This window comes from Salmo salar, chromosome 03 (genome assembly GCF_965601325.2).
Source record: "Salmo salar chromosome 03, fSalSal1, whole genome shotgun sequence".
Taxonomy (NCBI): domain Eukaryota; kingdom Metazoa; phylum Chordata; class Actinopteri; order Salmoniformes; family Salmonidae; genus Salmo; species Salmo salar.
Window position 1 is genome coordinate 70,101,345 of NC_138293.1, and position 27,879 is coordinate 70,129,223.

Consider the following 27,879-nt stretch of genomic DNA (forward strand, 5'->3'; position numbering starts at 1 on the left):
CGCCTGCCCCTTGTACTATAATAAATTATGAGACTCGTACTATCTGCCTCCTGTGTCTGCATCTGGGTCTTAGCCTGAGCCGTGATACTGCTGGTTTTTGGTTTCTACTTTCAACGTGTCCTATTAAGATGGATTTACAGTCAAAGCAAATATCAGTGCTTTCAACAATTGTACAGCCATTCTATTGTAACTCATTTACTCACCTCATTGATTAGCTAGTTACATTAGCTCATTGACTTGAAGACATTGGGTCACAATGTAGGTTAATACGAATTGATCTAGGAAGTAGCGCTCTGGGTTTCAGGAAGCAAGAATTAGTTCACTAAATGTTTTGTTGTCTTTAAATAGTTAATTCCACATAATTTCCCCCCCGATTGATTGTGACAGTTGTGCAGAATCTCAGCATAATAAATTGGGGTAGTCAAGCACGGTAAATGTGTCACAAATCATACATAACATTTTATTTCTTGAACTATTTTATATTTTTTTCAGTATTTTCTGTTCTTTCTGTTCTCAGGACAGAATGCTTGCTGATCTTGTATTGTAAAAGCAACTTCTTGATATTCAACATAGAGAGCCTCTTTAGGATGACTATGGAGTACAGTCTTCTAGCTCCTCCTGCTGGCCCAATACATGTTAGTAAAGTGTTATCGAACATTAATTCCCTTTGAAGCATTTCTGTCGGACAGACATTAAATTAACATGATCAAGCATTTAAGAAGACTCAATTCAAAAGTGGCTGAGTTTGAAATCACATTTAATGTTTGTTCAGGAGCTGATTCACATGAACCTCAACCCTTTGTGTACAGTACAGTTCTTTAATATTTTTATTATCATCATCAGATCATGGTCTTAGCTCTCCACAGGCACTCACACACTCATTCACACATACACCAAACCTCTGCAGCCAGTCATACCAGCTGAGGGGTATACACAGGCAATCTTAAAGGGGACTTAGTTGTAACACCAGCGGAAACTCATCTTACACGGTAACACAGTCACAAACCTGCCAGAGGCTAACCCTATCACGATGTGAACACTCACTGGTGGAGAAAAATCTGAACGTGCAAAAGTGGTCCCCTTTAAAGACTGAAGTATTTAGAGTCCTCTGATCTTTCGGACACGACAATCACTAATTTTCTCCTGTCTTCAGTCACTCCCCATTCTCACCATCCCATTCTCATGAGCACCAATGTTCAGCTTAGAGAAACTAGCTAACAAAGAAAATAAAAAATACTCATCAAGGTTTCACCTCCTGGACTGCAAATACAGAAATGCACAGAGCAATAAAAAGACATGTCATAGAAGGTTGAAATTAAATCACGATAAAAGGAATCAAGATCCATTTGTTTTGTAACTAGCTGTTAATAGAACTGTTAATAGCTCTAATAGCATCAACAGTTTCATAAGTACATGTAGTTATATATACGTATCTATATTCCATAAAAGGTATGGGGAATTGTTAGGGTCAAACAGTCATGTTTTCAACAGTTTAATGCTGGAACAAACTTGAAAAGTTATTTTCCGTATGAACTCTTCAGTTATTGCGTCACTTTGCAGGCAATATAAACACTTACCTGAAGCAATGTGAAGACACGCTGGAGCGACAGCGTCGCCCCGATTTAGAAGCTGTTCCACCAGAGGCTATACGTAATGCGTCTGGATTTAATGGCACCAATACTTCACAGAGCTCTGACAGATAGCAACCTCTGTGGGTGTCCGTGTACTGGGTGCAATAATGCAGTAGTGTAACAGTTCCATGAAGCCAAGGCCGCTTATGTACGTCACTGCAACAGTCAGTCAACTCTGTGGTTCACATACTGGGAGACACTGGATCCAGATGTACACCGATACATGTCCCTCATCCAATGAGGAGCCTTGGTTGCTCCGTAGCTGTGCAGAGCTCCTCCCTATGAACAGGTCCCATGTAAACAGCTTACAGAGGCGAGACCAGGGAGTAAACACACTCTTTGGCACATCCTTGGGAGAATGGTGGATACAGTCAAGTCCTGATCAGACTAAATAATAGACCAGATCCCATGATTAGCTAGATTTTAGCTACGGAGAGGTCCTGTGTGTTAGCTACTGTTGACCTCTGTCTAGTATTTAAAAGTCATCGAAAGACATACATATGCACCTCTTGTGCAAAAAAACACACACACAAACAAACAAACACACATAGCTTATGCACTTAGATAAAAGTGTCACTGACCTAATTTCAAACATTCCAATGTTCTAATAGAGCCTAAAAACAACCTAGTTCACCACATTCAAATGTATAATAAATAACAACCAAGGTTTTGGGTTTCATTGACAAGGCAAGAAAGAAATGGCAACATTTGTATGTATGTCCGCATTGAAACTTGAAATAGTGACCTTCAACACTTCTATGGACCCTTTCATCTAAAGAATAGATGAGTATCATCAGGAGCTTAAATGCCGTTAGCTAAACAGTGTTGGGGACATCAAACTATGGAATAACATAATGACCAGTCTAATTTAATATGGCACAGTCATCTCAAATAATAAGTGCATTAAAAGGGATAGTTCACCCAAATTACAAAATTACACATTTGTTTCCTTACCCTGTAAACACTCTATAGATAAGGTATGACAGCAATCCATGCTTTGATTTAGTTTCCCTGGCACTGTTTTCAAATACTAATGTTTTAGCATTTGTGGCACAAATCCCATGGGACTGATATAAGCATTCATCTATAAGTGACTTTGTTGTGCTTTACAATCAACTTTAGACACTTTCGAATGATTTGGGCATGATGTTTGAAAATGCTAATATCTTATACCGATGACTTAAATGGGATTGGTGCCACAACATTTGGAAACGGTGCCAATGAAACTAAACCACAGCATGGATTGCTGTGATACCTTGTCCATAGACTGTTTTCAGGGTAAGGAAACCAATATGTAATTTGGGTGAACTATCCCTTTAACTACATTCAGAAAACATTAAGAGTTACTGTGTGACTGCACCTGTCAGCCTAACACTAAGATGAATGGGACGTCCCTTCAAGGTGCTGCTTCCTCTACAGGGTCCTTCCTTTTCTCTCAAAGGGGCCTTTTCCTCATCATCACTGCCCTAATCAATGGGGCATTTATTTAAGTGCTCTGTGACATTGTCTACATTAAAATTGCCTTATCAAAATAATGTGTAAATGGGCTTTTTAAGTCTGTACCATAGACTATGCATGAATACAAAAACATTATTTAAAGTCCTTTTAAAATGTTGTTGAGGGGAGTAAAGCAGGAGCCATGAGTGTGCTCCTCTTAATTAAGTGCTTCAAATATAAATGGGCGGAGCCTCTCAGGTCTTTATAAAGCACTGTTTAGAGCAGGGAGATAGGTCAAAGTTCAATATGGTTTAAGTTAACCTCTCGGTTAACCACTGAGCGGCAGGAAGTGTAACTGTCCATGTTACAAACTGAACATTCAGCTCAAACAAGTCCAAACAAAGAAGAAACAGCAGACCCCGAAGCCCTGGACAGTTGCAATCACCCACTCTGGTCAGGAGAGCTTGGGTTCCCATGGCAATGGGGCTTTGTAACCATCTGCAGAGCTTCCTAGGAGAGGCTGGGGAATGAGAGAGCTCTTTGGGGGAAAGCTTCTCTTTAAAACACTTCAACAACAGGTTCCCTGTGTTGAGGCCGAAGGAACAAGTGGATGGAAAAAAGGCATGGCAAAGACGTGGCAGAACAAAATGGTTAGAAGAATGTGTGGATTGTTATGGACCTGGGGGTTACAATGCTGGGGTGGGGGTGGACTCTGCTGAGGCTGTTGCCATTGGAATGGCAGTGACAATTGGAGCAGACTCAGCCATTGAGGGAGGAGAGGGGCTGCAAGGAGGGAGAACAGTAGGAGCTGTGGTGTGGATGGAGGGTGGGGTTGAGGTGGGGGCAGGAGTTGTGGTGAAGCTGGAGGTAGTGGTTGGGACTGAGGTTGAGGTTGGGGTTGGGTTGTGGGCTGGGGGGTCCGTGGCAGAGGGAGCAGGCTTGTTGTAGTTGAGGTTGAGGATGTGCTGCTGGAGGTGGCGGATCCAGTCCTCCTGCACAGAGAGAGGACCCTGGAACTCCACCTCACAGAACCTGGCGGAGAGAGGCAGAGAGCAGACTGTACTCACACAGAGTCATCATACAACCACAGGAGGTAGACAGGAACGGTACATGGATCATTTAAAACATGTTGCTTTAATAAATCAACAGATTATAATTATTGTGAATGTTTTTTTATGGCCCCTGGGCCGACAGACTAAAAGCACTCATTCACACAACTTCCAAATCTCAAGTGCCTCCCTTTACCCAAAATAGAGCATAACTTCTGACCAGGGCTATAAAGGAGTGCACTATATTGGGAATATGGCATACTTTGAGATTAGCCCATGAGTTCAGTACTGCACAGTTCCCCAGAGAAACTCACCGGCACCTGAGGGAGTAGATCTTTCCCACCACTTTGACCAGGGGCGTGGAAGGGGGTTTGGGCACCAGGGCAGGAATGGTGCCGGTGCGAGGGGGCTTGGGGGTGCCACTGTCCCTCTCTCCTCCCTCTGAGTGGGAGGGGTGTTTAAGAGGTCGTCGCTCAAAGCCTGGACATGAGGAGAGAACACCAGGTTGAGCATGAGATGGACAGGTATGTGTGTATGGCGAATAGTTGTGTGTGTTTGTGTGTCACACTCACCTCTGGGCAGGCGCACGTTGAGCTCGCTGCGGGCCACCTGTGTGTGGGGAGGGAGGGTGTTGGAGAGTCGGGCGGGGCTGGGACTGTGACTGCTGTGGCTGGGTCGGGAGGGGGGAGTGAGACCTGCATCACCCTCTGCTGCCCGGGGTGATGCCAGGGTGAGCTCCCGGCCTACCCGTCTGGCCTGGGCCAGCCCCAGAGCCGCCCACTGGGAGGAGGAGGAATGTTTCTGGGAGGGCACGGGTGGGAGGAGGTCAGAGTCGGATGATGGGGAGAGAGACGAGCTGCTTTTCTGCAACATAAAGGAGAGGGATGAGTGCTTCTCATTAAAATAGCTGTCTCAATGTACTCTAATAGAAGGACATTACAGAGTAATCTTCTAGTCTTTATGTGTGTCAACTCATCACAGAGGGAGTAACGGTGACACAAATACACAATGCTAATTCAGGACGGATGGAAAAGTCTATTTTCTAAAACATAATTCATCTGAAGATGAAGGATCTATGTCACCCAGTTCTCTGGTTACTATAGCAACTATTAAGTCAATACCTAACCCTGTTGTGTCCCCCACAGGGGAAATATGCTGATATGAGAATCTTTGTGTTGGAGCTACATGATAGCAGATCTGAGTGAGGCATTTAAATCACAAAATGGCTGGTGGTGGCTGAGGCCAATTCCATCTTTTTACCTTTAAAAGCCTGACCTTTAATGATATGGGTTGACATGTTAATGCTCTAAACAGCCCTAACAGTGTGCCGACAGCCCTCATAGCGGTCCGAAACCCACAACTAAAATGGACGGGGTCGGCACTAATAAAAAACGACTTTCCAATATTGCAGCTTGATTGTGCATTGTGTGCACGATGTCACACTGTTTACTCTAAGTCGATATAAATAATTGCTGCCTTCGCATGGACATTGGAAAAATAGAACTTTGAAGATAAATCTCACTACAAATATTGTGAGTAACATAGTCCTTTTACTATCATCTATCACCATTAGATAAACTACTAAATAAATCAATTCCTCCCTGACCTTCTTGGAGGTGGAGCGGTTGGAGCCCTGCATGTAGCTGCGGTGCATCTCCACCACCTTGTGGGGCCGGCTGCGCATCCAGGCACTCAGCGTCTCGATGGGCGAACCGTTCACACACCACTCTGTCACGCCAAACTGCCGCAGGTGGGCCCGCGCGTGGCTAGCCAGCGCCTTGCGGTTCTCAAAGTAGAACCCACACAGCTCACAGCTGGCATCTGGGGAGGGGGTCAGGGGGTGACAGAAGGCAAAGGAGGGGTGTTGTCAGTCAGAGCTGGGCTTAAGTTAGAGACATTTGATTCATGTTTCATAAAATTAAATGTATATAACATAACATATGTGTCATTCTCTGCTAAATGCAATGAGTCTGTACTAAAAGACAGTCAGCAAGTTAAAGGATGACTGCAACTCTTCTGAGGATCTTTAGTAAGGTCATGGCTTACCCAGGTGCCCTCCCGCATTCTTGTCTGGAGAGGACTTCCCTTTGATGGAGAGGTCATGTGGCAGGGGTGAAAAAGACTGGGGGTGGGATGGTGACCTCTCAACCGGACGGCCCTCCTCCGTTAGGGGTCTCTTACCCAGCAGGGACACCGCAAAAAACTTCCCGGCGGGAGGGGTGGAGGAGAGGCCCACCGCCCCCAGGCCGTGCTTATGAAGCCGGGAGCCAGAGTGCAGCAGGTTGAGGGGGGATTTTCGGGAGAACTTGGGTGACTGGTAACCCAGGCCCCCCACCAGGCCTTCCCAGGTGGGGCTGGACCCCTGGCTGGTCTCCTTCTTCAACCCCGGGGATGGGGACGAGGTGCCCCCATTCTTGTGCATGAGTTCTCTCAGGGTGTCTATGGGGGAGCCGTTGACTGTCCACTCTGTGATGCCCATCTGGCGCAGGTGGGAACGGGCGTGGCTGGAGAGACCTTTACGGTTCTCAAAGTACTCCCCACAGAACTCACAGCGGATGTCCCGAGTGGGCTCTACTTCATGGGCTGTGACTGTGGGAGGAACAAAGGGAGGGGGGAGGAGACACAGAGATGGAAAAAGAGACAGTAGATAATATAAACAAGGCATCACTTTAGTATGGATATTACCTCAATAATTACAAGATGGTCTTTCAACTTGGACTCACCCAAGTTAAGAGGGAGCGTATTGTCGGAGCTGCTCCAGCTGCAATTCAGTGGCTCAGAGGAGTATCCCGCTGCTCCCCCCACCGCTCCTGGCATGGTGACTTCCAGCTGCATAGGCTCAGGCTTCAGCTTGACTATCAGGCTAGGGGAGGCCGGTGGAGCTGAGCCCATCTTACGCACTGTGGACTGGTGGCTGGGTGGGTGGGCGAAGGCAAAAGGGAGGCGACTTAGGAGGCTGGGCGAGGCAGGGGAGGACAAGGGGGAGCGAGGGGGTCCGGGGGATGGAGGGGGAGATTTTAGAGGCTTAAGGGGCAGGGCGCATGGTAGACCTCGACGTGTGATCAGCTCTCGCAGGGTGTCTATGGGGGAACCGTTGACTGTCCACTCTGTGATGCCCATCTGGCGCAGGTGGGAACGCGCGTGACTGGAGAGACCTTTACGGTTTTCAAAGTATTCCCCACAGAACTCACAGCCGATCTCCTTCACTGGTTCACCTGCAGGAGAGATGGAAAGTAGAGATGAAGATCAACTTAAAATAAGCACCTCAAGAAACTGTACATCAACAAGTCACTGATGGTGTATTACATTGAATGGAGAATGAGTTTAGTTTCCATCATATGACAAACACTCACTCTGGGGGATGGGCGTGAGTTCCCCGCCACTCAAACGGAAGACCTGTAATTTGGAGGACTTGGGACGTTTGGAGGGCGGGCCAAACATTGAGGAAGCTGAGGAAGAGGTAGCTTTGGACCCAGATCCGCCTCCCATCGTAGTGACATTGTAGAGGAGAGGTGTGGAAGAGATGGTGAGGAGGGAGCGTTTGGGGGAGGAGAGGCTGGCTGTGAGGCCCCTGCGCCCCTGGGGCCCCTCAGGCTGCAGGGCGCTGGCTCTGTGCTTGAAGTCATCAGTGTGAATGAGCTGGTTGAGGAGGTCTATGGGGGAACCTTTGGACTCCGAGTACTCCACCCCAAAGTGCCGCAGGTGGGCTCGGGCATGGCTGGACAGGCCCTTCCGCGTCTCGAACCAGGCACCACACAGCTGGCACACTATGTCCTTGTTGGGGTCTACCTCCAATGCTGCACAGATGAGGAAAATGGGGTATGAGGAAATGTTTTACTTCAGACACCTTTACAACCTGTGCATTAATCAGTTGGGGATGAATGACCAGAGAGAGGGCACTGACGCACTTACTGAGGTTGAGTGGGGCATCAGTCTCCTGTGGAGCCCAGAAGGGTTTGGCAGAGAGGTTAGAGGTGGTGCTCTTCACCCCTCCAGGCTTATGGTCCAGACAGCGCAGGGGGGAGGACACAGGCAGCAGGGAGGAGATGGGGGCCTTCCTCACCACAGCAGAAGGGGAGCAGGCCCTGGTGAGGGAGGAGGGGGGAGGGGAGGCCACAGGGGAGGGGATGGAGAGAGGGATGGGTTTCTCATCCATGTCGGTGTCTTGATATCTCTCCTCTTTCCGTGGGGTTGGCAGGATGTGAAGGGGCTTCTTGGCGACGGGGGGCCGGGGGAGGGGAGGGGGGAAGTGCCCATCCAGACCGCGCTCCTTGGTGATCTGGTAGAGGAGGTCGATGGGTGCCCCGCTGCTCTCCGACATGCCGATGCCCAGCTGGCGCAGGTGGGAACGGGCGTGACTAGATAGGCCCCGCCTCGTCTCGAAGGGGGCACTGCACACCTCACACTTTAACAGGTTGGACACTACAATAGAGAGGACAACAGTGAGAGGGGAAGAGATGCAGCTGACCAGCACACAGCAAAATACACAGAATATGGAAAAATGTCCCTTTGCACATTTTTTTCAGTCATAGTTCAGCACTGGTGTATGTATTATTACATCATTTATAGCACTTCAATTAACGGACGGTGACAAAAAGAGCAGGAGGCTGTGTAGCTGAGAATTCTCAACTCCATGATACAATGGAGTTGAGTGGCAATGAGTTTGCTGCAATCCGTAGTTTTTGATACAAACAGCATTTTACGTGACCTACGCAGTTGTTTGCTAATGAAGAAGGAACAGCCCCATCATTGAAGTACAATTTTTTTGGTTTTGGCAGGAGATGCATAGAATGCAATTTTCATCAAAAACTATGGATACAACTCCCTCTGAAAGCTGTATGACAATCTGGACAAGCACAGGTACACAGTAAGTGTTAAAAAAATATATATTTTTAAGTATCGAGTGGCAGTGCATGTTTGAAGTCGCTAACTTCATATTCCATTGGAAAACAGTGAATTATGCAGCACAATTTGACAAAGGTCACATTATAGCCCTATTCGGATGGGACTAGTATTAGCAGAGACGCTGGTTATGTAATTAATACACCAGCATTTGAATTATTCCAGCGGACAATTCGCACGGTATACGTTTTTACAAACACGCCGCCTTTAATTCTTCATTTTGTTTTCATTCAATTGACTATTATGACGGAAGCCTGGAGGGTTTTATTCTAAGCGTGAAGATATGTCAACATCATGTCTAGACGATAAAGGCTACACTGATAACTCATGCTTGGCGGCCAAATGTAAAGGTGTCCCCATAATGTTTAAATTGTGGAAGTGTGATCATAATCATTACTTTAGAGATTGATGGTAGACTGTCCTAATGAAAAGGCCTCCCATCCTGCTGATGTGAGCTGTTGAACAGTGCTCTTGCACTTGAGATGCATTTATGGATGAGAAAGTGAACTTGCCATTTCCAAAAAAGTTTAGCTCAGTGGGGAATCGGGGAAGCCCTGTTTGCAATCTATTGCCTACATCAATGGCCACGGTTTAATTAAAGAGGCCTAGGCACAATATTTTTTTATCGCACATTTACTTAAACTGACACATTTAGTGATGTTCAACTTCAATTCATTGGCACAAAACGTAGCCTATAAACAAAAGTATTCACTGTGAAATCAATTTAAGCCATTCATATAAAATATATGCGTAGCACTTTGTTTAAGCATCAATTTATCAAATCAGTTCTTGTTTCCTTGCTCAAACTGTGCGCAGCACCTGTCAAACTCTTGTAATGTCTCGAAAAACAGAGGGATGTCATTATGCACAGGACTAGCATTATCAGAGGACCTTGGAGTTTGCCAAAAAACATTTGGTTATTCTGGCTGGAATTGTTACTCTCCTGCCATGTAAAACTGACTGACATGGCAAATTCGGACGGGACTAAAATGACAGAAATTGTGTTTTGTGTTCGTGCACATAATTACATTACCCGACCTCCCCCAATAAAACGAATCCTGTCTGAATAAGGATATAGAATTAAGTTTTAATCATAAACTACGGAATTCAGCACCCAAATAAACGATCGCCTTTACACAGGACAAACATAGGTACAAGGTATGCAGTAAAGAATGGCAATTTTTATTGTCTGATATCGACTCGATGTAGGTACACTCCGACAAAACGAATCGCCACTCAACTCCATTGAGACGTGATGTACATATCGTGGAGTTGAGAATTCTCAGCTAGGGGCTGTGGTAACCTCAGCCACATCTGTCTGCCACCTAACAAAGCCTCCAGATCCCAGGGGACCTTTATGTCTCATCTCATCTTGCCCCATGTTGTTCAGTCTTACCTTTGATGTCAGCTTCATCCCTCGGGGAGGGGCTCTCTGGGTCCAGGGAAAACAGACCCTTCCTCCCTGGGCTGGAGGTCAAGCTGTCCAGTGCTGGCATCTGCTCTTCCTCCTCCCCGCCTGAAACACAATACACAACCAAATGAATAAGTCATTCATTAAAGAGTCATTAACCTGGGAGGATGTGAATTAAATATGGAGCCTAATGTCACCAGGAAAATTACATAAGTATTCATTTTGGTAACTGGTAATACATGAAAATACACAACATGACGAAAAGTATGTTGACACCTGCTAGACACCTGCTAGAGATGGTACGCCCTTTGCTGCTATAACAGCCACCTCTCTTCTGGGAAGGCTTTACACTAGATGTTGGAACATTGCTGCGGGGACTTGCTTCCATTCAGCCACAAGAGCATTAGTGAGGTCGTGCACTGATGTTGGCAATTAGGCCTGGCTCGCAGTCGGTGTTCCAATTCATTCCAAAGGTGCTCGTGTAACAGTATAGCTTCCGTCCCTCTCCTCGCCCCTACCTGGGCTCGAACCAGGGACCCTCTGCACTGGCACCCACGAAGCATCGTTACCCATCGCTCCATAAAAGCCGCGGCCCTTGCAGAGTAAGGGGAACAACTACTTCAAGGTCTCAGAGCAAGTGACGTCACCGATTGAAACGCTATTAGCGCGCACCCCGCTAACTAGCTAGCCATTTCACATCGTTTACACTCGATGGAGTTGAGGTCAGGGCTCTGTGCAGGCCAGTAAAGTTCTTCCACACCGATCTCGACAAACCATTTCTGTATGGACCTCGCTTTGTGCATGGGAGAAAATAACGGTGAAATTGTCAAGCTGAAACAGGAAAGGGCCTTACCCAAACTGTTGCCACAAAGCCTAGCCCGAACCATGAAAAACAGCCCCAGACCATTATTCCTCCTCCATCAAACTGTACAGTTGGCACTATGCACTGGGGCAGGTAGCGTTCTCCTGGCATCCACCAAACCCAGATTGGTTCGTCGGACTGCCAGATGGTGAAGCGATTCATCACTCCAGAGAACACGTTTCCACTGCTCCTGAGTCCAATGGCGGCGAGCTTTACACCACTCTAGCCAATGATTGGCATTATGCATGGTGATCTTAGGCTTGTGTGCGGCTGCTCAGCCATGGAAACCCATTTCATGAAGCTCCCGACGAACAGTTATTGTGCTGACGTTGCTTCTAGAGGCAGTTTGGAACTTGGTAGTGAGTGTTGCAAACGAGGACAGACATTTTTTATGCACTATGCACTTCAGCATTTGGCGACCCCGTTCTGTGAGCTTGTGTGGCCTACCACTTCGCGGCTGAGCCGTTATTACTCCTAGACGTTTCCACTTCACAATAACAGCACTTACAGTTGACCGGGGAAGCTCCATCAGGGAAGAAATTTGACGAACTGACTTGTTGGAAAGGTGGCATCCTATGACGGTGCCATATTGAAAGTCACTGCGCTCTTCAGTAAGGCCATTCTAATGCCAATGTTTGTAGGGGGATTGCATGGCTGTGTGCTCGGTTTTATACACTTGAACGGGTGTCCACATACTTTGTATATATAGTGTATGCATAGGCAAATTAACTAGTTTTTAAATAATACAATGTATTATGTTTCTGTATGAATAACAAAAAATACATAAATCCTTTACAATGGAGTAGCTAATAATAATAATAATACGATATTCATTAAAATAACTGTAATTTGCAGCGCTCTATTGGCGCTTCAGATGTAGTCTGTCTAATAAATCACTTCTTCAAGTGTGTAGACCTGTGATAATGGCAGAACACTGTTCGTTTTCCTGTTGTTGTACATTTCGTAACAGACACATGCCTTTCATTGCGATGGGGTATTTCTGGGACAAAACTACCATTTTCTGCGACAAAACGGTAAATCATAAGCGACGTGAGTAGACAATGCTTTTTGTCTGGTGGGCGGCTCTGCGCTTGTCAGTTGATCTCGTCTCAGGGTGCTTGCAGAGGAAATGACACCTTTGATTTTTCTCGTTTTATTTGCAGCATCAAAAATGTGATCACTGCAGAAAAATTATACCCGGTTTAATAAAACTATTAAAAGTAACAAAGTTACAAAATCCGGACTTTAGTTTTCATTATATAGCAGTAGTAGGCCTACAGTAACATCAAGTAACCTGACACTTAATAAAGTGACACTTAAACGTATTTTTAAGATCTAAATAAGTTTTGATACGATTACAGATTTGTAGTCCGTTATTCCTGTATTATAAGCATGAGGCAATGCATTCATAAAGAATGACACCAGAGCGACCACATTCAAGAAATCAAAGGAAAGTAAAATGGCGAGGATTTGGGAACTGTAGGTAATTTTAGAAATCCTGCAGTATTGGAAATAGTGAACGTCATCCGAGACGCACAAAATATATCACACAGAAAATGACAGTCCGCATCAAATGTTGCAAAACGCATTCCTGCGCGCGTAGCTACAGTGATACAAGCAACTCGAACAATGACAAGAATGACACATTTCTAGCCAATGCCTTGACTTTGTCTCACCTTTAGTGCGCGACAGTGATTTTAAATGGTCTCATATGATTTGATTTTTTTGACGGCTAATGTGTCTAGAAACAATTTTGACGTTCAAAACAATACGGGCTACAACGCGACGTGCAACAATGAAGCCGATTAATGTTTAAAGGGCACGGGCGTTAGGGTGCGTGGTACTCACCGGTCAGTAGCTGTGGTGCATCGGACTCCCAGCAGCTAAAGCCAGACAGTTTTTCCGCTATTGTTTGTATCTGCAGGGAGGTGGAAGCAGCCATTTTGCCCCCATACACATGCACCGCTAAACTAAGGCGTGACCAATCGAGCAGAGGCTGGGACAAACGCACTGAGCACCACATCAACTATGGGCATCTGAGTCTCTCCCTCTAATATGCTTGATTTACAGTAACACTTTGTCCCAAATACTGCAGTTCATCATCGATTTGAAATCTGCTACATCACACAAGTCTCACAACTAGGGACTGATGTTACAACACCAACAGGCAAAGTGCCACATCAGGAGAGTAGTTCCATAATACAAAATAGTTGCAAAACTATTGCACAGAATCGTTTTCATCATTCAATATCCCTTGTGCATTGGATTGCCACTGTAAAGGCCATTGAGTTACCACATTCAGCGCTGAGACATTTCTTTGGAAGTCTTATTCACGCTGATCAACCATCATGTAATCTACCAACAACCTATAACACAGTCAGACCACAGTGTGTTGTATTCATAAACCACAATGTCAGCTCAAAAAGGCATCCTACAGTATACACACCAGGTACACACACACCTTCAGGCTCACCAACGCTGTGGTCTTTCTCCCAAGGCTGAGAAGGTGACGATGGCAGTAGGTTGGAGACTGTAGCACCTGTTGCCTCTTCACTCCCCTCCCCTCCCCCTGGTTCTTCCTCCTCCGTCTCCAGGTCTTCCTCCTCCTCCTCGTCTGAGGCTGGACTGCGTGGGGGGGCTGTGGGGAGGACCAGGTCTGGGCGGCTGGAGAAGAGCTCCCGGAGGATATGGATGGGCGAGACAGTCACCTCCCAGTTAGTAATCCCAAAGTCCCGCAGGTGCGCCCTTGCGTGGCTGGACAGGCCAGCCCGGGTGTCAAAGCCAGCATTGCAGAACTCACAGCGCATCACACTGAACGTATCCGGGTCAAAGTTGGCAACTGAAGCGAGAGAAGGGCACATAAAAGGTTAGCAGTTTACAGACCGACTTGGAAGTTGTACACATCCTCTAACCTGACTGATACTTGTTACTTTGTTACATTACAGTTTATTACAAATATACCGCCTCATACACCAGACAAGGTCCTAACAATGTAATAACACAGATTCCAGATACCTTTTTTCTTCTTCTTCTGGTAGGAGAACTTCTTCTCAATGGCATTGACCTCCTCAGGGGATATGAAGTGGCGCACGTTGTAGCTGACGCCCACTCGGTTGAGGTGGCCCCTCACGTGATTGGCCAGCCCGATGCCGTTGTGGAAGCGATCAGGGCAGTAGGGGCATTTCCTCTCCACGCTCTTCAGGGTCCCCGTCTCCTCATCAATCTCCTCATAATCCTCATCTGATATGCCCTCCGCTAGGAAACGCCGGATATTCTCCTCTTCCTCTTCTTCTTCTTCGTCATGATCATCGTTGTCATCATCATCGTTGTCATCATCATTGTCATTTTCAGCAGCAAAAACCTTGTTACTCTTCTTTTCAAAAGCAACCTTTGGCTCCCCGTCCACTTCCTCTTCCTTTACGGGCTTCCCTTCTGAAGAGCATGAGGCTGTGAGGCTCTGTTGTTTTAGAGAGGAGTCATCTAGCACAGGAAGGAAAGCGATATAGTATGAGGCTGAGCTGAGACAGCCATTTAGTACACAGTATTAAAGAACACAGTGATAAGATGCAATGGGGTGAAATTAGAAACAGACATCTATTCACCTAGCAACTGAGCCTTTATATTGATTAGGGGAGAGCGCAAGGAAGATAAGGCTGACTATATTGTATTTGGTGAGGGGAGTCATGCATCACTGCATGCCAGGTGGCTCCTTCACAACTCAGCCTGTCACTCACTCACCCATCGCCTTGCCTCCCTCCCAACGGCCAAGGTAAAAGAGGAGAGTTTGGGGGTCAAAGCGTTTGGGCTCATTGAGGACAAGGGACAGCGTGTGTCTTAGCTGGGCCTGCTGGCCCTCAGTCAGCCCCAGGCACTCTGCTGCCCCCCGCAGGCTGGCTAAGAAAATGTGTTTCAGCTGCATGGCCGGGGCAGGCACCTCCACAGGCCATGGAGGGGAAGCAACGGGCAGCCCAGGTTCAGCTATGGGCCAGGCAGGGACTGCTGGGCATTTTCAGTTACGGCCAACCCAGTGACTGATCTGCAGGCTTGTGATGTTATTTGATAACACTGTCCAACAGTACACATGCATGAAGCACAAGTTATGCATTCTAGGTGAATATCATTTCAATATCGAAGGACAAATATCACAGGTTACCCAACTGTGCATGTCCAAGGTGAAAATAAAAAGAGAAAATATTGAATTGGAATTCAGAGTAGCCTCAGTAGTCCAAAATATTCTGCACTGTAGAATATTTTTGCTTATGCATATGCATATATTGTGACCATTCTCTAGTGCAGTGGTTCCCAACTCCAGTCCACAAGTACCCCAAACCGTATTGGAGCCCCAGACAAGCACACCTGATTCAACATGTCAACTAATCATCAGACCCTTATTAGGTGTTTTTTGTTCGGGGCTACAACAACAAAAAGTGTGCTGTTGGGGGTACACAAGGACTGTAATTGGGAACCACTGCTCTAGTATATCAGACCATTAACGATGAAAGGTTTGGCTTAGAATTAGCATGAGAGCAGTGCAATAGCTGAGACTCATCTGTATTCGAGAAGGCTTGAGGGGATAGGTTCTGAAGCTTAGTCTCACCTTGGAGGGATCGAGCCCTGGTGAGCGGTTTGGATCCAATAAGTGATTCAGTCTCTTTTTGGTTCATATCGGTTGCCAGGTCAGGGCCCTGGCTTTGTGCATCATCGGTCTCAGGTGGCCCGCTGTCCAGTCTGGGATTTGGCCAGAGGAGTTCTGTCCCCGCCTTCCCTCTCCTATTTGCCCTCTTGTTCCCGATGGTCTTAAAGGCTATCTCTCTACGCTGGGGAGCTGTAGCAGTGTTTGATGGTTGGGGCTGTATGTCACTATCCTCCATAGCAGAGATCCAACTAGAGGAAGACTTACTGGCCTTTGACTGGCTTTGGCCTTCTGGTGGAGAGACAGGCTTAGAAAGCTTATCAGAACATGGTGGAGCGGAAGCATCAATTCTGGACCCTGGACGGTTCATCTCTTCAGGCCCTTCCCCACAGATGGAGGTCTGCGCGGGGTGAGCCACGTGTTGGTGCTCCTTGAGAGCAGTTTGACTGGAGGCCTGGAAGGCACACTGATCACAAGTGAGAGAGATAGAGGTCAGGCCAGAGGCAGATCCAGGTGACACAGGCGGCTCCATAGGAGTGAGCTTTGGCTGAAAGCGCGGAGAGGCTCGCTGCAGACCAGTAGGTTTTCTGTTGTGGGTCTTGGCATGGTTGGCCAATGCCTGTGAGGTGCGTGTACTGAAGTCACACTTGAGGCAGAGATAGCGACGATTGGCTGGGCCTTTGACCTTTGCTTTGACTGGGGTTTTGGCTCGAGCTTTTCCTGTGGCCCGGACTGGAACTGGATCTGGCTCTGTGAATGGAGCTGGAGTCGTGACTAGAGCTACAAATGGTTCTAGGACTGGGCTTGCAGGTTTGGTCACCTTGCTCGGTTCACCCTGCGTAGTCTCTCCTTTCCCACTGTCACTCAGCTTCCCAATCTCCTCCAGGATCTTCTGACGAGACTCCTGGTGTCGTCTGTTGTGGTCCGCCAGAGCTAGCCTGTTTGACAGGTTCCATCCACACTCCACGCACCGAAATCGTGCGCCCTTCACTCCGCGTTCCCTCCTGCCAGCCCCCGGCCTGCTATGACTGTGCTCTTGCATGTGATCCTGCAGGTAGACCTGCTTCTTGAAGTAAATGCTACATTCCACACAGGTGAAAATCTCTTCACCAAGCGCTCCCTCTCCTCCTCCTTCTTCTTCACCACCTTTTTCCTCTTCTACCTTCTCCAGATCCTCTGTTGCCTTTTCCAAGTCCTCCTTAAAGTCATAGGCCCCTCCACTCATCTTCACTGGCCCCAAGCTCTTTGCTCTTGAGGAAGAACCCCGTGCCTTCTTCCCAGCTCCTGTTGATGTGCGTTCCCAGGAGCTCTGGCCAGAGAAGGGCCTGAGCAGGGCCCTCTTCTTCTTCCGACGCTGGATGAAGGTGCAGTGTGCCCAGGGTGCTGGTGGGGGGCTCTCTGTGTCTGAGTCCCCAGGAAAGGTGTACACATCCCGCTCAGGCTCCTTTTCCTTCCCTATCAGGTCCTCTTCCTCTCCCTCCTCCTCAATTTTGCACCCCTCCTTTGATGTCACTTTGGACTGAAACAGTTCAGCTTTCTCCGATATATCCCAGACTCTGTCATCTACCACTGTGGATGGTCAAGAGACAAAAGGATATTAGAAAGTTATTTAGAAAAGAAACTGTTTTATTTAGTGTTTTCCCTTGCTCCCCATCATGCTTACATTCTTTTGAACTGGGTTGGGCCTTCTTTGGCTCCTCTCTGTGTGTGTTAGGCTTGTCTTGGTCCCGCTCCTCCACAGGGCTGAGTAGGTTTGTCTCAGTGGGTAAGTGCGGCAGTTGTTCAGGTGCTTGGTCATCCTCACTGTCAGGTCTGGACAAAATTATACAGAAAGAGACAGTTGTATGAGTGGGTCAGAAAGAGCCATGAGTCCCTATCTGTCTATCTGACCATGTGTCCGCCTAACCTGTTAGTGTGTACAATTGTCACTTTATTTGACCGCTCTGCTTTACTGTCTGTCTGCCTTGTGGTGTCGTGTCCTATCACACATAACTATCTTCCTGCTGGCTGCCCTTCTATTCCTCCATCTCACCTGAGTCCAGAGGAGGGGGATCCTGGGCTGTGAGCGGCCAGACCGTGAGGGTTAGAAAAGTGCTGTAGCTCCTCCTCTGACAGACAGACCAACCCACAAAACAGACAACAACAGGAACATCCCTTCACATGTCGGCCACCCACAGGTAAATTCACAGGCAAAGATATACAGTAGTCATTCCTAGTAAGAGAGACAGTTCTGACTACAAGCAGACGGAGGAACATTCAAACATTCTGGAAGTGACAACAAATATAGTTGAGGGTGATAGCAACAAGTTTAACTGATAGCATCACATTTAGGAAAGCCCATAACTGCACTACTGACATAGACGGGACACACTTACAAATGAAATAGTATGATTCATATTGTGTTCATACAAGGCTCAGTAATAAACAAGTGTGATAGCTACCGTCTAGTGTCTCTTTCTCAGAGTCAGAGTCCCAGGTCAGGGAGGAGGGAAAGGCTGAGGGCCTGATGCCCCTCTGTGCACTCCTCCCTGATTCCACCTGGGATAGGGGACCTCCGGTCCTCTCAAAGTCCCCATTGCCACCACTGGACCATGGGCTCCCACTGAAGGTGAGCTCGTCTGAAACCTGTTGATGACATTGACACAATCTCACAACAAGAGACAGCATACTGAATGCAACTGACATTGATTCTGAAATCTGTGATTTTCACTTATGTAAAAGCCTATGTTTCAGCAAATTCAGCATGTGGTGGTCGACCATGATAGGATTCTCTTTACCTGTAAGGTGTGATTTAGGAAGTTGTGGGTTGCGGTGTCCTGTGCTGAGAATGAGGGTGGTGGCCCATAGCTGCTCACTGAGGTGAAGGAATCCCTGGGGGAAAGAGAATCCCCCTCTAGCTCCATGGTCCCCAAGAGCACAGTATGGCGTCCCACTGCTGACCACTACAGTCTACATTGTGTGTGGTGTTCTCTTCCACTGTTTTTATATACACAAACAACACACACACACACCCACACACACACACCACACACGGGGTACACTTCCGTAATACTGTCATAACAGAGAGATAAGCAGCACTCCAGAAAAGGTGTTCTGATGCACACAAAACAACCAATTTAAAGTCATTGGAAAATCATGCCACTCATTTGGGGGTCTGGGTTGGCCACTTGATTTTCTGCTTCAAATGCTGCATTGTCTGTGAGCCACAATATCACACCAAGACCTTGATGAATTTGACAAATCGTAAATGCAAGAGATGGTAACAAGCATAGCGCAGTGGCGTCACAGGTTCAGCCCATTGCAATTTTGGGAATGTCTGACCCATTTTCACAATGTCAGGTGATTATGTGAGAATATAACATATTTCCCAAATGGCCACGTACAAAAGTATACTTTTATTCAGGCCCTGTCTCGCTTGTTAGCTAAAAATAAACGCAAATGCAAGTAGCTAACACATCAAGATGGAAAAATGTGCTATCTACCTGCAAGGGCATTGTGGATGGATGTAGCAAGCATTATATAAATATGTGCAAAAATGTTTATAATGTTATAACGCCCGTTATTAAGTACTCACGGAAAACGGCCTGGCTTGTGGTCTGAGGAAAGGAGTTGTTTACGCACCGTTCTCCATGCTTTATATGGAACAAAGCTACGAATATCCTCAGTCCATGAATGCATGTAGAGTGTGTTGCTATATTTTTGTCACATCGATGCTACATTTTTTCCATGAACCCGCTTGCAGAGACCACACACTCGACTCCATGTTATTTGCCTGCAGGCACGCCACAGCTACGTGAGTGACGTCGATTTAGAATTGAGGTCAGGCTATCCCTCTCAAATCCATGTTCCAATTTACATGCGCCACTACACTGACAATACGGTATAATGCAGATAGCTTGACCACGGATAGCTTGATCGCAGTGATAGACAGCTGAAAAGAGTTTGGAGCAAACGTTCAAGTTCAACCTCTGCGGTCAAGTTCAAGTTGATTGCATTGCACTGGAAAAGTGCAATGGTAAAATGTGTGTGTGTGATTTTACGCACTTGTATTTTTTAGCATTTATGATTCAACATGATAAACAGAACAATATCACAAATAGTGTACTAAAATGTGTAAAGCCTTGTTTGTGTCTTTTACATTTTTTTTTTTTTGTTACAGTAGGTGACACTCGTGAGCTGCCTGTGACCAACAATCAGATTATGTACTGTTAAGGCTGCGTCAATTCAATTCTGGTATCAGAACAAAATTTAACACTAGGCTACTGAATATATTTTCAGCTGTTTAGTAATAGAATTAGTCAAGCAGAATAAATGGTAAATGCAATCTTCGTATATACGGGTTCACTGTAACACCTCGCAGGGCAAACAGAGAACTGAAAATGACATCATAAGTTCTTCATTAAATACTCTGACAGAGATAGTTCCCGCTCACCGCTGGCCTGTCAGAGGGAGGATGAGCGTGGTTTAAACTTACTCATCCTATCGTTGGCGTGCAGGCTGGTCCCAGCCTCTAGACGCATCTTTGTTGCCAAGCATAGTTGTCTTCTAGCTTATCTTCATGTGTGTACCCGAGAGTCAGACACCCAAGGACAGCGCTTGTTCTTGTGCCACAGCCATTCTCCCCTCTATCAGTTCCTCACATACACCTGTCATTGAGCGGCCCCACAACCAGGCAGTGTGTGTGTGTCATGAGTCTACTCAGCCTACACTACTAGTCAGCACCTCTCCAGTTAGTCATGTCTATTATATGTTGCTCAATCTATGTTAATACAATATAAACCTCTTAGTGCATTACAGTCCATTCATACTTAGGCCTACATCTACTGTAAATGGTAATGCATCACATCTAATAAGTGAAATAAAACCCAACAATCCCCTTTTCACACCCAAAGGGTGTGAACATTCCACAATAAGACATTTCAGAGAAATTTAGGATTCCCCCTTTTGACACCCGCTAGGGTGTCACTCACTAAAATACAATACAAACACTTTTATTAATAGGCAATAACGATAACAAAAAACCTTCAGTCCTCCAGCTACACCTAACTTGTACTAGGTTGACTACCAGCCACCCAGGAACTTCAAACCTTCACATAAGGAAAGACAAATAGTACACAGGATAAATTCAGAACATATTAATTAAAAAAGTATTAAAAAAGAAGACCTTCCTGCGGCTGTGGCTACACCTAACATGTATGGGACAGACTCTTTGTCCCAGAACTTAAAACCTTCACATCCACCTGCCACTATATTCAATACATATGAGAACATTTTGGATAAGCTTTATTCAACCACTTCCCCAACAGCAAACCAAGGATCGTCCTCAGACAGACCCGTCTTTTGCCCCGAGCTGGATTCAGTGTCCTCTGGGGTCACTTCCATCAAAGGCATCATTCCAGTTTCCCTGACAACATCTGTAAGAGACTTTCTCAAGCAAGGGATTATACAGGCAGCACAACACATCAATAATAGGAACATAAGCACTAGGGTCAGAAATCCAGTAACCACCATAGATGTGTACTTACCAAAAAAGGTGTTCAGCCAATTTCCCCCGTCTACCCCCGCTACACCCTTCATTTCAGCAGATAGCTTGTCCAGTCCCAATAGGGCTTTGGTAATGCTACCATCAGGTCTGGTATTATTGGGGATAAAAGTACAGCATTGTTCACCAAACGTTTTATACACCCCCCATTATTAGCCAATATCATATCCAACTCCAATCTATTTTGTCTAGCGGTTCTAGTGGTAGCCTCTAGTTGCTCAGCCATACCTGTCAGTGCAGTGCGAGTATAGTTAACAAATCTCTGTTACACACACATCAGTAAAGAACTCAACCCAGCTTTAGGCGGCTGTATTTTTCCCACAGTACACATACATTCCTTATCAACCTTGCCACCTGTCTTCTAATCTCCTGCCCACTAGCCGTTCCCAGGCCGTTGTTACTCTCCCTAACTTAGGGAGGCTTCTTCTCCTGTTCCCTTCCCAAGGTCGTCTTATCAACTCTGCCCTGCTCATTCTGGTAACAGTGTCTTACTCACACAGTATTGGAATATCGTTTTTAACCCATTATTATAGCCTTATTTTGAATACATTTCAACAGGTTATAAGGTTTCTGAGTGAAATCTTTTAGTCAAACCTTTCATTACATCCATCCGATTGGCTAAATATTTCACATCTATTTTTATTGGATTCAGAAATTTCACACAAAATCAAACTAATTCAGGAAACTCTAAAGATGGTCTCATCTTATCATGGGCTCCTCATAACTGAATGAATCCTCCACCAGGCTCGGCGGTAGGTATTTGTCGTCCCACTGATCTGAACTTTGACTCGGTCCGTATTTCACCATCTGCTCCGTTATCGATCTCTCCAGAACCCTGGAAATGAGACCTCTCGCACACGGGACCAAACAACAACCACACAACCCAAACACACTCATACAGGTGAAAGCTGCCCATAATACAGTTCCTACAACACTTTTCCATTTCCCAAACATGGGCTGTGTTATCAGGAATGTACGTACAGCAATGAACCTAATCATTCTACCTACACCATCCTCTTTTGCCAATAACATATCGAGAGTCAGTCTATTTTACCAGGTCATGAGGGGGGTGGCGGATAATTGGTCAGAGAACCTCTTTACTGCATCCCCGGTTTCATTCATGAATCTGTTGATTATAAAAGATGTCATTAATCCAATCCACATTTTTATTTATTGTCACCCACCAAAATAATGTAGTGTTAAAACCTTCACATATTTGATTCATAGCTTTGTATTCATCTGGAACTTCCCTGAGGATGCCAATAGCATCCATCTAGACAAAGCTAATCCCATCCTGGTCAAAACTCCTCCTGTGCCTACTTTAGCCTCCTATAACTGGCCTCTGATGACTAACTCGAACTGGTTGGACCTATAACCCCAGGGCGCAAGTTCCTAACCACCCTTTGTGGTAATTTCTGTCGTATGCGTCCTTTACTGGTACTGGCCCACCCTACATCAGTTATAGGTGCAATGAGGTTAAACCTTTTCTCCTGTGCTTTCAAACTTAAGTCAGTCACATTAACGATTACTTTCAGCCATTAAAATCATCTAAGTTCTCGGTGCCATTCTTGTATCTATAACACTGGTATTCATCCGGAATTTAGGTGAACCGAGGTGGGTTGGCTGAGTACTTCAATCTGGCCAACCCCAATTCCTGTACAGTTGTCTGCTTCCCCAGGAAATTGTTTAATGTTTACCTTAAATTCTACATCTTGATCTTCTTTGATTCCTTATTCTGTATGTCACTCATCAGTGTATTATATAGTTTATCTTCTACTTCTTCTCAATGACAACGGTATCCTATGATTAGTACCAGAAGGTGGTGGATCTGAATGTATCAGAAAGATTAGACTATGATGCAGCTCAGAGTCTCTACTCTTCCCAAAAACCGCCAACCCTCTCCTGCCCTTAGTCTCTCTGCTAGGTACCACCCCATACTCACACCTCTCGGAGCACACACAGTGATGAACGGTCGGGATAGGAAATCTTTGTTAAGGAGGTAACCCCCGGACCCTGTTGGTACTCGGTTCTTCTCCTAACTCTGTGTGTGATCAGCAGTGGATATGTGTACATACCTTCTTGCAGTGGATAACGTGGACCCAAGTGACTCTCTCAGCTTTTCTAATGGCAAAGGCAGTGGTTTAACAGAACCTGGTATGGGCCTTCCCAATGGGGCTGCTTCCAGTCTTTTCTCCTCAGGGACTGGATCCACACCCAGTCTCCTGGTTGGATTGAGTGAATCACCTTCTCCTGTAATTCACCTGTTGGACACAAATTCTTGGACATACGGGTTTGGTTAACAAACAGTCTTCTCATGTGTTCTGTTACTATTACTTCAACTTCTATGTCTACCTGTTCTGGTACCTATATTCTCCCTAACTCTGGCATTCTATAGGCTTTATCTGATTAGCTAAAATGTCATCCATCATTTAAAGAGATAGATCCCAGTAAACCAACTCTAGGGATAATATCTTGACCTAATATTCTAGCTACCATAATCATGTCCACCAAGTAAGTTGGGAACGCTTCTACCCATTTGCTATACTTATCTGTTATTGTTAAACACCCCTTCTTCCCCTCAATTCGGAATATTTCAATAAGTCCATTTCCAAATGTTGGAAAGGATATTCTACAAAAATTCTGTTAAGTAATTATCCTAACCTGTTCTATCGCCTGCCCTACCATACTCCCCCTATTTATACATGGCTCAAGCCATGTATCAATATTGCTGCATATCTAAACAAATCATTATAGGTGTTCAAATAACATAATCAGATCAAAAATGACTAATCTGAACTACTCCACAAAGAAAAATTATTGTACCCTTATCGTCATTCAGTCTTCTCATTGGTTCAAATTATCAACTGCGTCTAAGAACTTTAACTCCATCATAATTATCAGTTCTACAAATTTCCTTAAAGTCAGTATCACAAATGACCTTAAATTCACCATCCAAATGGCCCTTCATTGCGGCTGATCAGACCACAAAAGGAAAAGTCACCAGAGGGGTCAAAAGTCATATCACCCTTTCAGAACTGTGTTTCTTACTACATTAGACAAATGAAGGCTAAGAACTTTATCCACATTTTGTATCTCAAGTTCCCAGAACATTCCCTATCAAAAGAATTTAACGTGTTTAATTAAAACTCAGAAAACAAAACTTCAAAATGCCATGTGTGTATACCCCTTTAAGATATCCTCTCCCTAGGTATTTTTCCCAAAGATAGCTAAGCGCTCCTTTCCATAAAATAACCACTTGGTCAGCATTTCCTCATACTACACCGATTCAGAAACCCAAAAGTTAACTACAAACAAAACCTAATAATAACTCCCCTGTACTTCTTCAAAACATTAATAATTTGTTTTAAACTTCCTCAATGGTTCTGTGTACTTTAATTGAACATACACTACCATTGGATAAAATATTTTACTTCCAATCTATGAAACCCCATATTTTAACGTACTATTTGACTAATTTGACCCAAGATTGCTTAAAACCTTCAAACCCCTTCAGTTTGTCTGCAAACCGGCCCATTCTGTTTGCTAGGAATACCCTGCCATTATACACAACTATGTTTAATGTGCATCGTCCCTGTAAAATAAAATTAACTCCACCTGTCTAAGCCTTTCTCCTGCGACCGTTGACTCTGCCTCTCTCTCTTTCCTTTTCAGAATTTAGGAATAATTACTATTGTGACTTTTGATAAGTTATTAGGTCTCACACACATACGAGTTACCTTTAACTGGTCAGTAAACCTATCTCACACGCACATAATTATTATTATTTATTTATTTTTCTGCTGATATCCTTCTTCAAACTTTCTCTCCTCTCTTTCTCTACACTTGCCTTTTTGCCTTCGTAACTTACTTTTTCCTTGTCTTGTCTCCACATACCTTATGCATCTTTCTTACCATTAGTCCCAACTTTAACCCATACAAACTTCCATTAAATTCATACTGCCTTCTCCACCTTGGACCGAAATAAATATTTATTTCGCTCATCTCCCGTTAATTCCTGCACCTCCTTTAAGCGCTTCCCCCTCCTGCTTCCACTCGGAACAGGTTTTGTCTGTTTTTCGTTTTAGCGTTTCCAATATTCTACCGGGCTCCCCGTCGACTGGGAGTCCGTTGGGTGCATTAATACTACCTTCTCTTATCCATTCCCTGTATAATTTTTCCCCTCCTTTTCCACTCTTTCCCGTCTCTACCCCCATTAATCTCTAGTGTTAACTTCAGTGCTTTCAGCACCCTCTCGGTCTCCTGGTTGGTCATATTCAATTTCAGTCTATGGTAACCTAACTATCAATATTAATTTACATCCCTTTCAATTTCAGTCTATGGTAACCTAACTATCAATGTCAATTTACATCCCTTTCAATTTCAGTCTATGGTAACCTAACTATCAATGTCAATTTACGTCTCTAACGTACGTTCCTAACGTTATTTATTTCCCCAGCGCTAGATGATATAACTCAGGTCGACCGTCCCCGACCTCTTATTTACCCGCAGGTCACTCAAACTTGATACAGTACGCCGACTTAATACCCAATGTACTTCAGTCATTCAGTGGTTTACTCAGTATAACACCTCTATCCATAGATCATTCACACTTGATACAGTACGCCGACTAGTATCTAATGTACTTCAGTCATTCAATGGTTACTCAGTATAACACCTTTATCCGTAGATCATTCACACTTGATACAGTACGCCGACTAGTATCTAATGTACTTCAGTCATTCAATGGTTACTCAGTATAACACTTTTATCCGTAGATCATTCACACTTGATACAGTACGCCGACTAGTATCTAATGTACTTCAGTCATACGATTAGGTTGACCTCCCAATCTTCATTCAGTCTGCTACCAGTCCCAGACTTGACAGCCACACTCAAACTTGGTACTTCAATACCTAGTACATTACAATCGCTGTTATACTCAGATCCATCCACACTCATTCCGGTTAAGTACGCCGACTAACCACATACACACTTGGTACTTCAATACCTAGTACATTACATTCGCTGTTATACCTAGATCCATCCACACTCATTCCAGTTAAGTACGCCGACTAACCACATACACACTTGGTACTTCAATACCTAGTACATTACATTCACTTGTTATATCATCAACGATCGATCGGTTTTAAGATTGCATTTATCACACCACAACTCTCAAAATCGTTTCAAAATCAAATTATTAATATAACAGGTGGACGTTCCACAGTTTAGTCACTTACATCAAACAGGTGCTTCACAAAATAAATTTGGATAATGCCAATATGCAGAACTTTAGTTATTCACAATAGGTGTCTGCTTACCTTTTGTTTGACCGGTCAGGATTTGTGAAACACACCGTCCGACGAGAGCGATGGCCAATCGGCCGGACAAGTTCCAGCGAAGTCCTTCTACCAGAATCACGTCGGGGTCACCAATTGTTAAGGCTGTGTCAATTCAATTCTGGTATCAGAACAAAATGTAACACTAGGCTACTGAATATATTTTCAGCTGTTTATTAATAGAATTAGTCAAGCAGAATAAATGGTAAATGCAATCTTCGTATATACGGGTTCACTGTAACACCTCGCAGGGCAAACAGAGAACTGAAAATGACATCATAAGTTCTTCATTAAATACTCTGACAGAGATAGTTCCCGCTCACTGCTGGCCTGTCAGAGGGAGGATGAGCGTGGTTTAAACTTACTCATCCTATCGTTGGCGTGCAGGCTGGTCCCAGCCTCTAGACGCATCTTTGTTGCCAAGCATAGTTGTCTTCTAGCTTATCTTCATGTGTGTGCCCGAGAGTCAGACACCCAAGGACAGTGCCTGTTCTTGTGCCACAGCCATTCTCCCCTCTATCAGTTTCTCACATACACCTGTCATTGAGCGGCCCCACAACCAGGCAGTGTGTGTGTGTCATGAGTCTACTCAGCCTACACTACTAGTCAGCACCTCTCCAGTTAGTCATGTCTATTATATGTTGCTCAATCTATGTTAATACAATATAAACCTCTTAGTGCATTACAGTCCATTCATACTTAGGCCTACATCTACTGTAAATGGTAATGCATCACATCTAATAAGTGAAATAAAACCCAACAGTACTAAACCTATGACTATGTAGACTTATGAAGACCTAGCTTTCAGCCCATTTACTGAACTATAGAATTTCTCACATCACAAACTGCATCAAATTGTGTTGTATGCCCATAGGGGCGAGGTTAGAGCGTTGGTCCAGTAAGAGGTTGCTGGTTCAAATACCAGCACCGACAAGGTGAAATAATCTGTTGCTGTGCCCTTGAGCAAGGCACTTAATCCTAATTGCTCCAGTTGCGCTGTACAATGGCGCACCACCCTGCGGGTGTCTCACCAAGATGACCAGGTGTACGCAATGAAAAAGCAATAAAAG

The 27,879-nt window shown here is 45.1% G+C and overlaps 1 protein-coding gene across 3 annotated transcripts; it reads right to left on the reverse strand.

The window, feature by feature from the left end:
* Nucleotides 1-740: 740 nt before the first annotated feature.
* Nucleotides 741-27,859, reverse strand: LOC106601342 (WIZ zinc finger b). Of its 3 annotated transcripts, none has more exons than XM_082971447.1 (17): nt 20,400-27,859; nt 18,703-18,901; nt 18,367-18,550; nt 17,958-18,033; nt 17,589-17,737; nt 15,890-17,494; nt 14,308-14,772; nt 13,754-14,131; nt 10,416-10,535; nt 8,030-8,539; nt 7,471-7,914; nt 6,841-7,332; nt 6,164-6,706; nt 5,724-5,938; nt 4,690-4,981; nt 4,432-4,597; nt 741-4,100 (listed from the first exon to the last, which is right to left on the reverse strand). In XM_082971447.1, exons 2-17 carry the CDS (start codon nt 18,826-18,828, stop codon nt 3,755-3,757), a joined length of 6,111 nt encoding a protein of 2,036 aa, XP_082827573.1. In that variant the 5' UTR covers nt 18,829-18,901; nt 20,400-27,859; the 3' UTR covers nt 741-3,754. The 3 variants fall into 3 exon arrangements, with proteins under 3 accessions (XP_082827573.1, XP_082827574.1, XP_082827572.1); XM_082971448.1 differs by having other exon boundaries at nt 13,766-14,131; nt 19,500-27,859; XM_082971446.1 differs by having other exon boundaries at nt 19,500-27,859.
* Nucleotides 27,860-27,879: the final 20 nt, after the last annotated feature.

Coding starts and splice junctions, on each gene's coding strand:
- LOC106601342 (XM_082971447.1), bottom strand. CDS start 18,828: ATGGAGCTAGAGGGGGATTCTCTTTCCCCCAGGGATTCCTTCACCTCA. Junction 17,738..17,957: donor TCCCCCTCCTCTGGACTCAG/GTGAGATGGAGG, acceptor AATTTTGTCCAG/ACCTGACAGTGAGGATGACC. Junction 5,939..6,163: donor GAATGCGGGAGGGCACCTGG/GTAAGCCATGAC, acceptor CCCCCTCCCCAG/ATGCCAGCTGTGAGCTGTGT.